Genomic DNA, 15,708 nt, shown 5'->3' with positions numbered 1-15,708 from the left:
TCCGTGCCAAGCCAGGAAGGCACCTCATCTATGATCTAAGATTTGGATGAAATTTGGCTTATTTGTTCTCCCTATGGCACTTCAAAGATTGAAAGTATTGTTGTTTTTACCATTGTGACTGCACAAAATCACACTTGCTAACATTCTGAACACAAAAAAAGATTTTTAGTCACCATCTGAACAATGTGAAATCTGGAGTTTCTATACTCTATAATATATCGATTGTAGGATAAAATATCTTACAACTTTGCATATAACCATGAAGATGGGAAAAAAAATTACTCCTTGCGCTTTTTATTTTATGAAAATTGAAGTTAGAGAGGGGAAAAAGAAAGGAAAGGAACCATTGATATGAGCTGCATCAGGACTTTACGCGGAATCAGCAACAGTGAGTGAAAACATGTGTCAGGCCAGGATTCGAACCCGGGATTTCCAACTTACTAGGCAGTCGCATTAACCACTGCATCATCTGGACACAGTGTTTATTGCAAATATGTGGACTATCTTGACATGCTCCCCAGCTGATTCACATTCCTACCTAGCATCACTTATCCTTGTGAATTTGCATTCACACTGAAGATTGCCACAGTGTGAATCAATTATATGAATTCGGGGTGCCTGTTCTTTCTGACATGCCCAAAACAACAACCACCATGTATTCATATAATTGATTTACCTTGATGGGTAATGAATTCACAACCTTCAGTGCCAATGCACAGTTACATTCTGTCTCCTGTGGGAATCTAAAAATAGCAAGCATAGAGGACATGGATTGGGACTGCAGATGGGTGATGCTACGAGGGGCGTTTGAAAAGTCCATGCAAAGTCTGAGAGATGGCACCACTGGTGTCTATCAAGGTCATGTTTAGTTAGTAGCATCTTTGGAAAGAAAGCACACCAAGATTCAGCCATATTGGTCTATTTCTTTGTGTTTGGCATTCATGTGAATCAAGGAAGTCAAGTGATTGTCAAAAAATGGACAAAAAAGAATTTCGTGTGGTGATTAAACATTACTTTATGAAAGGCAAAACGCCTCAGGAGACTAAAGAGAAGCTTGATAAACATTATAGTGACTCTGCACCTTCCATTAGAACAGCTTATAAGTGGTTTCAAAATTTTCAGAGTGGCCACATGGGCACAAGTGATGCTGGACGTTCTGGATGCCCTATGGAGATTATGATTCCAGAAATCATTGATAAAATCCATGATATGGTGATGGATGATAGAAGAGTTAAGGTGCGTGAGATTGCTAGTGCTGTGGGCATCTCGAATAAATGGGTACATAATATTTTGCATAAACATTAGGACATGAGAAAGCTATCCGCAAGATGGGTTCTGCGATTGCTCACCCTTGACCAAAAACGGAATCGTATGAAATGTTGCAAGGATGGTTTGCAGCTATTCAGGAAAATTCCACAGGACGTTAAGCATCGTTTCGTCACTGTGGATGAAACATGGATACATTACTATACTCCTGAGACCAAACAACAATCTAAACAATAGGTTACCAAGGGAGAATCTGCACCAAAAAGTTGAAGACCATTCCTTCGGCTGGAAAGGTTATGGTGACTGTCTTTTGGGATTCGAAAGGCATAATTCTCATCAACTATCAGGAAAACTGTAAAACTATTACAGGTGAATATTATTCATCATTATTGGACCGTTTGAAAACTGAGCTGCAAGAAAAACACCGGCAATTGGACCACAAAAAAGTCCTTTACCATCACGACAATGCACCAGCACACAACTCATCAGCTGTGGTCGCAAAATTAATGGAAATAGGATTCCAACTCGTTTCACATGCCCCCTATTCTCCAGACTTGGCTCCCTCGAACTACTAGTTGTTCCACAATTTGAAGAAATGGCTGGTGGGACAAAGATTTTATTCAAATGAGGAGGTGATTGCAGCAACTAATAGCTATTTTGCAGATTTGGACAATTCCTATAATTCAGAAGGTATAACCAAATTAGAACAGCGTTGAATGAAGTGTATAAGTCGAAAAGAAGACTATGTTGAAAAATAAAAATAGTTTACCCCAAACACGTAAGTAGTATTTATTATTGCACAGACTTTTCAATCGCCCTTCGTACATGGGAATGTTGGATGGTAGAGGGGTGTACCGAGATACTCTGCACAATTGTCACAGACACTGTGTATGAGTGACATAGAGGCTAACACCTAGTAAGCTGTAGATCCCAGGTTCGAATCCTGGTCCAGCACACATTTTCACTCGTCATCACTGAACCCGCATAATGTTTCGCTTCAGCAGAAACTCAATAGTTCCTTCCCTTTCCTTTCCTTTCTTCCCCCTCCACCTTCAATTGACATAAATGTATCACATTTGTATATTCTGCACGGTGTCTATTCTTCAGACATGTTCAAAAGAACAGGCACCACGCGTATTATCTTTTTATGAAAAATAAATAAATAAAGAGGATCACCATCACATTGATTTCACATAAAGGGAGAGCAAAAATCTTATTTTTTTGCAAAATAATTCTCAAAGTGTGGATAATCATTGGGAAAAATGAAATTACCAAGATTTTTGTTCATTTGTTAACTTAAATTTTTTAGAATACTGTTACCTGAGCCTGTCCCTTCTATGAGTTTAATCACTCAAAATTACTGTTAGGTCAATGGTAATTCATTCAGGACCATTGAAATTTCAATGGTTTCTTTTAATATCTCAAGAAATAAATTAAAAACTATTATTTGTTACAAAAACAAAAAACAAAGGAAATAATTCCATTTGGATTATTTTGGAGTAAAAAGATGGGTGGGGGGTTCATTCTTTTCCCTTTATGTGATATTCATTGTAATGTTGAAACACATTTTTGGACAATAAATTACACAAATATAAGTAATAAGGAAGGGCAAACTTACATTTCTAGCATTTGTAGACTTAGAGAAAGCTTTTGACAATGTTGACTGGAATACTCCCTTTCAAATTCTGAAGGTGGCAGGGGTAAAATACAGGGAGAGAAAGGCTATTTACAATTTGTACAGAAAGCAGATGGCAGTTATAAGAGTCAAGGGACATGAAAGGGAAGCAGTGGTTGGGAAGGGAGTGAGACAGGGTTGTAGTCTCTCCCCGATGTTATTCAATATGTATATTGAGCAAGCAGTGAAGGAAACAAAAGAAAAATTCGGAGTAGGTATTAAAATCCATGGAGAAGAAGTAAAAACTTTGAGGTTTGCCGATGACATCGTAATTCTGCCAGAGGCAGCAAAGGACTTGGAAGAGCAGTAGAACGGAATGGATAGTGTCTTGAAACGAGGATATAATATGAACATCAACAAAAGCAAAATGAGGATAATGGAATGTAGTCGAATTAAATCGGGCGATGCTGAGGGAATTAGATTAGGAAATGAGACACTTAAAGTAGTAAAGGAGTTTTGCTATCTGGGGAGCAAAATAACTGATGAAGTCGAAGTAGAGAGGACATAAAATGTAGACTGGCAATGGCAAGGAAAGCGTTTCTGAAGAAGAGAAATTTGTTAACATCAAGAATAGATTTAAGTGTCAGGAAGTCATTTCTTAAAGTATTTGTATGGAGTGTAGCCATGTATGGAAGTGAAACATGGATGATAAATAGTTTAGACAAGAAGAGAATAGAAGCTTTCAAAATGTGGTGCTACAGAAGAATGCTGAAGATTAGATGGGTAGATCACATAACTAATGAGGAAGTATTGAATAGGGTTGGGGAGAAGAGAAGTTTGTGGCACAACTTGACCAGAAGAAGGGATCGGTTGGTAGGACATGTACTGAGGCATCAAGGGATCACCAATTTAGTATTGGAGGGCAGTGTGGAGGGTAAAAATCGTAGAGGGAGACAAAGAGATGAATACACTAAGCAGATTCAGAAGGATGTTCAGGCATCCACTGCAGCACCTTCTGTTACTGCCCAGTTCTCCTACTTGGACTTGGTACTTCTGCACTGATGGGTTGTCCATTGCAGCAGCTGCCAACTCCCGCCGTGGAGGGAAGCGGAATGAGACACAGGCAGCATGGCTGCCCACATTTCCATGCTGGTGGAGACACGTATATATCAAGCGTCATCATACACTGTGCCAAGTTTCACTAACAGAGGCTGACATGCCCAGCAAGTGATTTAGCAGTCTTGCTAGCTCCATCCATGAATGACCATGCTGACATCTACATCCACATGATTACTATGCAGTTCACAATTAAGAGCCACAGAGGGTTCATCAAACCATCTTCAAGCTATTTCTCTACCATATCACTCTTGACAAACAGCACGCAGGAATAATGAACATTAAATCTTTCCATATAAGCTCTTTCTTCTCTTATTTTATTATGATGGTCATTTCTCCCTATGTATGAGATCCCATGGGACATCTTGCTGCAATGAAAAAACTCTTTGTTTTAATGATGGTTGCTACAATTCACATATTGTATCTGTAGCACTCTCTTCCCATTTCACAATAATACAAAATGAGCTGCCCTTCTTTGAATTTTTTCAGTGTCTGATACAGAACCCACACTGCACAGCACTATTCCAGAAGAAGACAGAAACACATAATGTAGGCAGTCTCTTTAGTAGACTTGTTGCATTTTCTAAGTGTTCTGCCCATAAATCACAGTCTTTGGTTCATTTCTCCCACAACATTAACTATGTCATCATTCCAATTTAAGTCATTTTTAATTGGAATCCCAAAGTATTTAGTTGAATTCACAAATTTTATATTTGTGTGGTTTAACATGTAACCAAAATTTAGTGGATTCATTTTAGTATTCATGTGGATGGCTTCAAATTTGTCTTTATTCAGCATCAAGTGTCACTTTCTGCACCATACAGATTTCTTGTCTAAATAATTTTGCAGTTTGTTTTGATCATTTGATGACTCTACAAGGTGGCAAATGACAGCATCATCTGTAAAAAATCTAAGAAGGCTGCTCAGATTGTCTCCTAAATTGTTTATGCATATCACAAACAGCAGAGGGCCTACAACACTTCCTTGGGGAACACCAGATATTGCTTCTGTTTTACTCAATGACTTTCTGTCACTTATTATGAACAATGGCCTTTCTGACTGCAGTCATATAGTGTGGATAACCGCATACAAGATAACACTGTTGTGGAACATTCTGCACAACTAAGCACCAGTGAGCTTAACAGCTGCTTCAGAACACATACCATTTGGATCCCCAACCCCTTTCTAGTGTTAAAGCTCCTCTGAAATGCCATGTGGGAACTGTATCTAACACATTTTCTATTCTTGAGGTTCGTTTGGTTATCCATTGATAATCTCAACCCTTAACCCTTTCCTTTCTTGTCATTTTCAGTCCTCATTTCTTCCTAACTTTGTGTTCCTCTTCTTGGCTTCTCTTCTCTCTCTGCCTCCTCTTCAAACATACTCAACTCCCTCAGCTTTATGTCAGTTGGCAAGAGAAGTCTACATTTTATCACTGCCATCAAGAACCATCTGTGTTATCCTCTGCTACCTACCAGTACTTTCATACCCATTCCTTGCCTCCTGCCCCCCCCCCCCTCCACTATCACAATCTTGTGGAGATTAGTGTCTAGGTATCTGTGTGTATGTGAACATCTATCTAGAGTCATGTAGGATATGGGTGCTGAAAAGTACACTGTCACTAGAAGAGCAGCAAAATTTTGAAATCGGAACTATTTTTATGATCCTTTAAATTTGTCCACATGTCCCCCATCAGTTATTTATTTATGGTAAAGAATTTAAGAAGTAGTGGAAAAATATTCATGACGACATACACATTATAACGGACATCATATTGTTGCAAACCAAACTAACAGTCAACAAAATATTTAAAAATTTTAATAGTACCAGTCACCTTTGCTTGTCCACTATCGCCTGTCAAAAAGTCCATGAATCCTTTCATCATCCACGATGAAGGAGTCTCACCAGGATGAACACGTGCAGTTACTACAATTGCTTTCTTCTTCTGGAAAGAACACATTCAGACACTTTAGCTATTACCAGTTTATAAAGAGATAAAAGTAAACACAGAGGAAGTAAGAGTCATTTAAAGCTTTATGCCAGCATTATGAATGAGTACAGACATCCAAATTGGCAAGTTCTAGAGTGTGATCTACTGTCCTACTGCCCATGCTCATTTCCTACTATTTAAGTTACACAATCAAGTCATAAGATTAAGAGAAGAAATTACAGACAAACACATCACAAATGTGTGCTCTATTTAGTCTAATAATGATTTGAGCAAAACGCTTGATAATTAGACCTTTGGATCTATAGATATCTGTATTTTAATTGAATGCTACCATTAGAATTCACTGTAATGCATGGCAGGAGCATCCGACCATCACGGAGCTCAGTGCTGCCTAGAGCCCGGTGAAATGTGACTCACAGATGGTGGAGCTGGAGCAAAGTGTACAGAAATTTCTGGAGTCTTGAAGAAAGGATACTATGAGAAAAAGCTACAGCTCAGATGCAGTTTGTGGTGTCTGACAATCCATAGCAACAGGTGATTGGACTCACCTCAAGCACTAAAGGATAAGAGGAGCAAAAGAAGTTCGTAAGGAAAACTGTATTTATAAGGAGTGAGCATGATTGTAAAGTTATTTCAAAGTGTTACTAGAGAGTTCGCACTGGACGAATCAGAGTACCATGTAATAACATCAAAAGTGTACATGTTATGAAAAGTGACAGCAGAGGACATTCTGATTTGAACAGCGTTGAAAAGGTACAGGTTAGGAAGTTGTAGGAGAGTTTCAAATACACCAGTTTGGGCAAGAAGCTATGGTAACAATCAGAATGGTAAATTTATTATACAAAAGGTCATCTGAAATGAGTGGATGTCAGTAACATGCAACTGCATAAATAATAAATATTACCAGAATATTTATGGAAAGTCACTAACCAGCCACAAGTGCTAGACAGACATGTATAGCTGCATTTAACCCTAGGTAAGTAATGAAAAGAGACTAAGCAGCCGAAAGCACTAGAAATACATGTATCTTAGTGTTTAATCTTAAGTGTACAGCCAGTTTTAGCATTGTGACATGAAACAGACTGTGCAGCACATGAGCACCAGGATAGAGTAGTAAATGATTAATGCACAAATATTTAAGGATAAAAGAAAGATGGAAATAAGAGCCTAGAAAGTGTGATTCTCGTGAAGTCACACTGTTTCATTCCAATGATTTGAATCACCAAGGTCCTTTCCATCAGTTATTTTTATGATAATTTTTGTTAGCAGCTTGGAAAGAGTCAGGAAAGGCTTCCACTGTTTTCAAGATTCAGGCCCATAGAACTGCAACAGTATCATGTAAAAAAGTAGCCAGAACAAATAGATTGGGTCTAAACTTCAGCAAACCACTGTCGTGTAAATCATTAGTTGGTGGCATTAAGCACCACTGCAGGGCTAAGTTCTGAGGTTTGTGAACCTAGCGTGCAGTTGAGTAAGAGATAAACCTTATGGGCAACTCACTGACATTGTCTGCAACAAGGAAGGAGGTGACACTGTCACATCACTACACAGAGCAGGATAACCTTCCTCTGTCCCACATCTTTAAGCAGATCTTACTACTGAATGAAGCAACACAGGTGTAAAGCCACTATGAAACCATCTCCAAATGCAACAATCACTGTCACAGCCATGGGAGCAAGTTTTGTAGAGGTGTGTTGTAAGTGTAGTAGAATTTGAGATTTTGATTAGAGAGGAGTAAAAAACAAGTAAACAATGGTCTAGTATTAGGAAGTTGTGAAATGTCTTTATTGTTGTGTTTGTGTTTAGATATTAATTTTTTTTTCAGATTATTTGTGTCTTTTTTTTCCTAGTGGAAATATGATTAAATTAATTTGATATGGACCTAAAAGGTCAGAAATAAAAGATGAGTTGGCAACAAGACCAACTCTTAGAGTCATTAGATTAGTGGTAATTGGTGTGAATCAAGTATTTGTGAGGCCTGTGGTTTTCATCTGTATCTCATAATACAAATATGCATATAACAACTAACAGCAAAAACCTAAAACATCAACTAATGTTGAGAGCTTCCTTTCCTACTCAGCAAAAAAGTACTTAGAGAGACACTAATATTTTAAGATGTGCTTAATTTTAATTGATGTTTGTGTATTCTTCTTCTTCTGTATCCGGATGCACCAATTACATCTCCCCTTCCCAGTAATTAGCAACGTAGGTTGCTTTGTCATTGACTTTCAAAATATCATCTTTAGTGCATGTTTTAGACATATATGGGCAAATCAATAGGTGGTCCAAGTCCTGTATTGCTCCACATTCACACCTATCACTATCACTGTAGCCCCATTTAAATAGGTTTGATTTGCACCCAGTTACTCCAGTGTGCAGCCGGTTTAATGACCTCCAAGTTGTAAAAGTAGTTGAAATCCTGCAGATCCCTCCTCAAGTAGTTCCGTTGTGGAGTGTTTCACCATTTCTTCCCAAAGAGATAGCCGCATTACGATGGGCTTGGTGGCAAGTTTTTCAGTAGTTTCAATGAAACTCCCGCAGGATTTTAGCCGGACACGTTGTTTTCGGTGCATATGCATCGGGTGTCGAGGATCATTCATTTGTTTTGATCTTTCAATCATGGCGGCTACTTGTTTGTGGATAGTGGGTGGTGCTATGCCTATGATGGGATAAATTTTGTCTTTGGGAGTTGGTTTAAGGCATCCTATGGCAGTATGTACAGTTTTGTTTACGGTGACATCAACTTGCTTAGTGTGAGCAGAGTTCCTCCAAACTGGCGCCACGTATTCCGCTGCTGAGATACTCAGCGCCAGACCCATGGTGCGCAAAACGTGTGGTTGAGCTCCCCACGATGAACCTGTTAGCTTCCGCAGTATGTTGTTCCTGGCACAGGCCTTTTTTATAGTGTTGTGACAGTGCTGCTTAAAAGTAAGCACTCTGTCCAGTGTTACTCCCAGGTATTTAGGGCTGTTTGTATGTTTCAGCTCTTCCCCTTGCCACATGACTCGGAGTTTCTGTTTGGCTTGTTTGTTCCTAAGATGGAAGGCGGATACTTGAGATTTACTAGGGTTTGGTTTGAGATTATTGCCTTCGTAATAGGTAGCAAGTTCTGTTAAAGCTCCTGTAAGATTCTCCTCCACTTGTTCAAAGGTTTTATCCTGTGTGGCCACTGCTGCATCATCGGCATAAATGAACATTCATGTCTGGTGGCTGATGGGAAAGTCATTCGTATAGATGTTAAATAATATTGGAGCCAAGACACTACCATTTTTCTGTGTCCTCCATCAGCTGTTTTTAGATTGTAAGGTTACATAGTAGTGTTTGTTATGTAGCATGCATTGCACGAACATAGAAAGGGTGTAGTCCTTAGTGACATTATACACCTTCTGGGTAAGCAACTTTTGGTTAACTGTCTCATATGCGGCACTGAGATCCAGGAATGCGATCCCGGTTACTTCTCCTCTATGATAGCCTTCTTTGATGTACTGTGTGAGATTAAGGATTTGGCCATAGCATGATTTTCCTGGTCGAAATCCAGCTTGTTCTTTAATGAGGGCTTTGTCCACATAATCAGCTATGCGTTTGAGTATCATTCGCTGCAGCACTTTAAATAGATGACAAAGCAGTGAGACAGGCCGGAAATTTTTAGCTTCAGCTGGGTCTTTCCGTGGATTTAGTAACGCAACAACCTGAGCTTTCCTCCACAGTTTAGGAATTTGCATTGTTATAATACCATTATTCATTAGCTCTAGGATATGTGCTTGTACTCTCGGTCCAAAATGTTTAATTTGCTCAGATCTCAGATCGTCGAGGTCAGCGGCCTTATTGTTTTTCAAATAGTTGATGGCGTCTTGTAGCTCCAGAATGAAGAACGGGCGAGCTAGGAAGCTAATCTCCTCGTTCAATTTTCTTTTGATTTTTCCATTCCTGATCTTCCTTTTACTTTGTGTATTTGACAATGAGCTAAGTAAAGTTAGCCACTTACCTCAAAGGCAGAGCGATAAGTAGTCCGGACATTCCAGGTTAGAGGAGAAAAATGGAGATTGTTTTATTGTTTACCTTCCAGTAGCAATAATGGACCTGTGGTCTAGGGGTAGCCACTCTGACAAGTAAACAAAATATTCTGGGTCCCAGATTTGTATCCAGCCATATCTTAAATTATGAATAAAAGTCTTGAGCAATGGCAGCTGAATACTTCTGGTATAAGCAGTCACCCTTGTTCTGCCAACAGCCATGTCAAAGATGGCAGAGGAGCAAACAGAGGTTCAGTGTATTCTCTTGCCCTTTGGGACAAGTGATGATCAGTGGTGTAAGGAGGAACAAGGTAATGGAAACTGCTGCATTAAAAGACACCTAATGTGCATCCACAGGACTTGTGGTCTATAACTGAAAAACTGTCATGATGATCTCTCCATTGGCAAAAGATTCTGGACTAGTTTCCCATTTGGCTCTCCAGGTAGGGACTGCCAAGACAGAGTTGACCATTAGAAAAATATAGAAGAACCAATGCTGGGATAAAAGTCTAAGAGTTTGAATATGGAATGTCAGAAGTTCGAACATAGTATGAAAGTTAGAAAATCTGTAAAGGGAAATGAAAAAGCTCAATCTAATCATAGTGGCAGGTGGGACAGTGAAAGTGAAGTTAAATGGGAAGAAAAATAATTACTGGTCAAATGAAAATAGGGTAATATTGTCAGTAGCATAAAATGTTACAAAAGGAGTAGGATTCATTATGAATAGGAAAGGAAGTAGGGCAAAGAGAGGGCAACTGTGAACACTTCAGTAATAGGGTTGTTCTCATAAGATTTGACAGCAAACCAATGTTGATAATGGTAGTTCCGCTGCACATACCAATGTGCAAGCAGAAAATAAAGAGATACGTTAAGTATATAAGGATATTGAACTGATAATTAAGTATATAAAGATAGATGAAAATCTAATAATCATGTGGGACTGGAATACGGTTGTCATGGAAGGAACAGGAGACAGTTTCATTAGAGAATATGGGCATGGCAATAAGAACAAGAAGGATAAAGACTAACGGAGTCCTGCAATAAAGTTCAAATGGCAATAGCAAATACTACATTTAAAAATCACAAGAGGAGGTGGTATACTTGAAAAGACATGAGACATGGGAAGGTTCCAACTGGATTACATCATTATCAGACAGAGATTCTAAAATCAGATATTGGACTGTAAGGCACACCCAGGTGCAGATATAGACTCAGTTCACAATAAATGAAGAGTGGGTTGAAGTTTAAGAGAGTCACCCAAAAGAATCAGCTTGGAAGCAAGTGGGATACGGAAGTGCTGGGAAGTGATGGGATGCATTTGGAGTTCTCTAACAACATGGATACTGTGACAAGGGTTATCTCAGTATGCAGTTCATTTGAAGAGGGGTGAACATCTCTAAAAATGGCAATCACAGATGTTGGACAGACAAACATAGGTACAATAGCAATATAAATCCCTTAGGAATGAAATTTGGGAGAGGTGACTCAGCATATAAAAAAGTCAAAAGAAACTTCTGTGAAATAATAGTGAGGGTGATAACATTAAGAGTGCAAAGAGAATTTCACTGTTAAGCACAGAAGAGAGAGCACATAGGTGGAAAGAGTGAGGAAAGACTCTTTCCTTCTAAACCCATCCAGTACGCCTCCCCTTACCTAGGGTTCGGCCACATTTTCCACACTCTCCCCATTTCCTAACTTTGCCAATCCTTTTTCTTCATCCTCTTCCTTTCCCTTCACAGCACCAGCTAGAAGAAGGAGCTGCTGGCTCCACAAGCTTGCAAATGTCCTTAAACTTTATGTGTGTGTATTCTCCTGCTGTTGCTTGGGGAATAGATTTTTTTATCTGTCCCATTACATGAGAATACCTTAACATTCCAATTGCTTGTGGATTTATTGCTGAGAGGACTGAAACCTTTCATGTGCTTAGTGTATTTAGACAACATCATTGTGCTTTCCACTTCTCTAGAGGAAATTGCACAATAACTAAGAGAGAAATTCAAACTCCGTCACCCCTGTTTTGGCATACATTGATCTTAAGAAACCATTTTTACTCTCCTGTGATGTCAGTAATTTTGCAGTTGGATGTGTCCTTACTCAAGATCAAGGAGAATTTGAACATCCTATTGGATATACATCTAGCAAGTTAAATCAAGGTGAGCTTAACTTTACACAACAGAGAAGGAGTTATTGCTTATACGAGAGAAAATTTACAGTTGTGATGCGTTATGCCACATTAATGTGATTGTTAAGCCTCAAGGATTTTACAACAATTGGCTGTTTATTCTGAAATCCTTTACAGAAAGAATTTTGCACCAGTCACATGGTAGTACACAACAATACCACAGAGGAAAAAGGTAACCAATGTGTGAGTAGCCTCACTGTGCTAGTGACCTACATGCCAGCATAATATTAAAAGTTATGTACAGTCTTGCCTACTATGTGACCAAAGAGCGCACTATATAAAACTAAAAATTCTTCTTCAAATACTTTCACATCCATTAAAAAGTTTGACTTAGTTGCTTTCCCAATTTCAGGTCAAAGTAATAAATATGTTCTATCGATTATTGGTCACTTTTCCCATTTTTCGGTTATGGTTAGTCAGTTGATTTGGGGGAGGGGACCAAAGAGCAAGGTCATTGCTACCATCAGATTAGCGAAGGATGGAGAAGGAAATCAGCCATGCTCTTTCAAAGGAAGTGATTTAGGGTTATCCCAGGAAACCTCAATCAGCTTGACCAGATGTGGGTTTGAACCGTTGGCCTTCCAAATGTGAGTCCAGTGTGCTACCCACTGCACCACCTTGCTCGGTTTTAGTTGTGGCTCCACTGGCAAATTTTCTTATTTTTCTGCATGGAAACTCTAAACCTCTCCAGAAAGATCAAAGGAGAAAATTCTTATTATCAATTTCCACACAGGTTTTCAAGTTATTAATAATCAAGAAATGGTAACTACCCTCTTCTATGCAAAAGGTAATGGCCACATAAGGCATGTTCATAACCTATTCTCTAAATAATGCATTATGTGAATCAGAATCATACAAACTGGGACAGATTGCTCCCATACATTACATTACATTATGCAAATCTACTGGCTGCATGGATGTAAAATGCATTCATCATTTGAATTAGGAAAGGTGCCCCCAGATATTGTTGCTACTGTGGTAAAACAGCTGCCCCAATGCTTGAGGACCATCTGTAACAAATTTAGACCTACAATGTTGCTGCTGTCGCTAGGTAAGTTAAGTGGAGAAATGTCAGAATTCCAGATTATAAGCCTCGGCAATGATTGTTGTTATGGAATCAGGCTACAAAAAAGGGAAAGATTAAAAAGTTCACCACTCTTCAGAAAGTCCCTTAGAAATATTAAGACTGATCTCGGCAGTCAGTGCAGAGTTACAGCCACCACACCAAGTAGTTATGGTGCACTTTGACTGGTGTAACTTCACCAGGTATGACATGACAGTTATCTGCAGAAATCAGCCATCACAGCACCCAAGACACATAAAAGCCAGCCGCATTCCTGAAGATGTGCTCTAGTCAGCAGCCTGCCATTACACACCAGTATAATCTGTGACTGGAACCTTCATATCAGATGCATTTCAAGGGCTGAGCAGCTACCAGGCTTGAGAGTGAATAGAATAAGACAGTTACTGTTAGCTCCCAAAATAACTTCTATTTCTAAAGTTATTTAATTTAATTTCCCAAATATATGGGTGTATTTTTGCAAATTCTTTGGGGGTAATTTTACATTATTTATGTAATTTTTCGCATTTTTTCCACCACCATGGATCCTTGCTCTTTCCATCTGCATCAATACAGAAAAGTTTCCTTATCCCTAGCCAGAACCCAGTCCCACACACTGTTCCTGCATTGTTGCTTGGCTCATGGAATCCCCCCCCCCCCCCAAATGGCTTTACCAGCAAATTACTCATCTCCGGCTGCCATCCCTCCTTCCACAATGACCTCCATGTGTTCAGATTCTGCGAGTCCTTAGCCCTCACCAACACAGTACTGCAAAACCATATCAACCAAGCCCACACTTCCTTGCAATACCTTCTCTCCATTCACAAGATTCTCCTGCTACGTAATCCCAAATTCCTGAAACCCATAGCACACTTTGGAACTCTTGCCCTCCATGAGCTAGAGCAACATGTACATCACCTCAAAAAACTCTCCACCCTGCTCACTTCCTACTCCTGCTTTAGAGTACCACTGTCCACCACCCCTACAACAACTTCCAAACCTCCCCCACATACCCTCAGAGATGACAAACATTGTCTCGCAGACCTACTACATTTACCCACCCTCCAAAACTTCCTCCCACCATCACAAAGAATCCCGAACTTAAACAGCTCTGAAACACAGTCTTCAACCTTTCCTCCAGAAGCCTTAGCCCCACAGAAATATCAGCCCTCTCAAAGGAACTCACCTTTTACCCCACTCCCAAATTCAATCATGCAGGACTTGTTAAAGACCTTCTCTCCTTCTCCTGGTCCCTACAGTGGAAACACTTTTTTGCCACCAACCCTACCAATCAGACTCAACCAAAGACCAATGCTGAACCGTGCCTGACTCAGTTCGCTCCTCCATCCAATGGTGATCCACCCTCACTGCCCCCAAATCACCCCCTATTAACTTTCCAGAATTTCTTACCCTTTAGCCTAGTTTCACCACCACTCCCAAAATACCTCAACACGCAAACTAACCTTATATCCGCAGAAAGAACTGCAGTCCACAATCTAAAAACTGATCCCGACATTACAATCCTACCTGCAGACAAAGGCTCCACCACTGTTGTTTTGAAACACAAGAATTACCTGTCAGAAGGATTCCACCAGCTGTCTGATACATCCATCTTACCATAGTGACTCCATCCCAGAAATCTAGCAACATCTCCAGTTACTCCTCAAATCCTTAGGCCCATCCCAGAACTTCTCACCAAAATCCGTCTCTCTGCTCACCCCTACCACTCCCCACACTCCTACCTTCTACATGCTTCCTGAGGTCCTCAAACCCAACCATCCAGGACACTCCATTGTGGCCAGTTACTGTGCCCCCACTGAGAGAATCTCTGCTCTCGTTGACCAACACCTTCAACCTATTATCTGAAACCTACCTTCTTACATAAAAGGTATGAACCACTTCATCCACCAACTCTCCACAGTCCCTGTCTCTTTACCATACCGTGCCCTGCTCATCAGTATTGATGCCACCTCCCTTTACACTCACATCCCTAGTGCTCATGGCCTTACCACTATTGAAAACTACCTTACCCAATGCTCGATGGATTCCAAACCAACAGCCTTCTTCCTAAGCACCCAGAATGCTAAACCCCTCACCTGGTTCAGATTCATTAATGACATCTTTGCGATCTGGATTGAGAGTGAGGACACCCTTTGTACATTCCTCCAGAACCTCAACAGCTTCTCCCACATTTGCTTCACATGGTCCTACTCAATTCAACAAGCCATCTTCTTAGATGTTGACTTCCACCTCATAGATGGCTACATCAGTCCCTCTGTCCATATCAGACCTACTAACCACCAGCAAAAGCTCCACTTCAACTGCTGCCATCTGTTCCATACAGCATAGCCACCTGTGATCGTTGCTTTGGCAGTGATGGGCAGTCCCACTCAAAATATACCGGGGGACTCACTGAGGTCTTCACAGACTGTAATTATCCTCCCAACATTGTACAAAAACAAATCTCCCATGCCTTTATCTTTCCAGTGTCCCACCACCTCTCAA

The 15,708-nt window shown here is 40.0% G+C and overlaps 1 protein-coding gene across 1 annotated transcript in view; it reads right to left on the bottom strand.

The window, feature by feature from the left end:
- Positions 1–15,708, bottom strand: part of LOC126474385 (cytosolic carboxypeptidase Nna1) — a 325,956-nt gene that overhangs the window by 106,794 nt on the left and 203,454 nt on the right. The window contains exon 8 of the mRNA XM_050101852.1: positions 5,832–5,942. Within this exon, the coding sequence (XP_049957809.1) occupies positions 5,832–5,942 (111 nt within the window). The remainder of the gene's footprint in view (positions 1–5,831; positions 5,943–15,708) is intronic.

Source organism: Schistocerca serialis, chromosome 4, assembly GCF_023864345.2.
Source record: "Schistocerca serialis cubense isolate TAMUIC-IGC-003099 chromosome 4, iqSchSeri2.2, whole genome shotgun sequence".
NCBI lineage: Eukaryota > Metazoa > Arthropoda > Insecta > Orthoptera > Acrididae > Schistocerca > Schistocerca serialis.
This window is presented reverse-complemented; position numbering and strand designations above follow the sequence as displayed.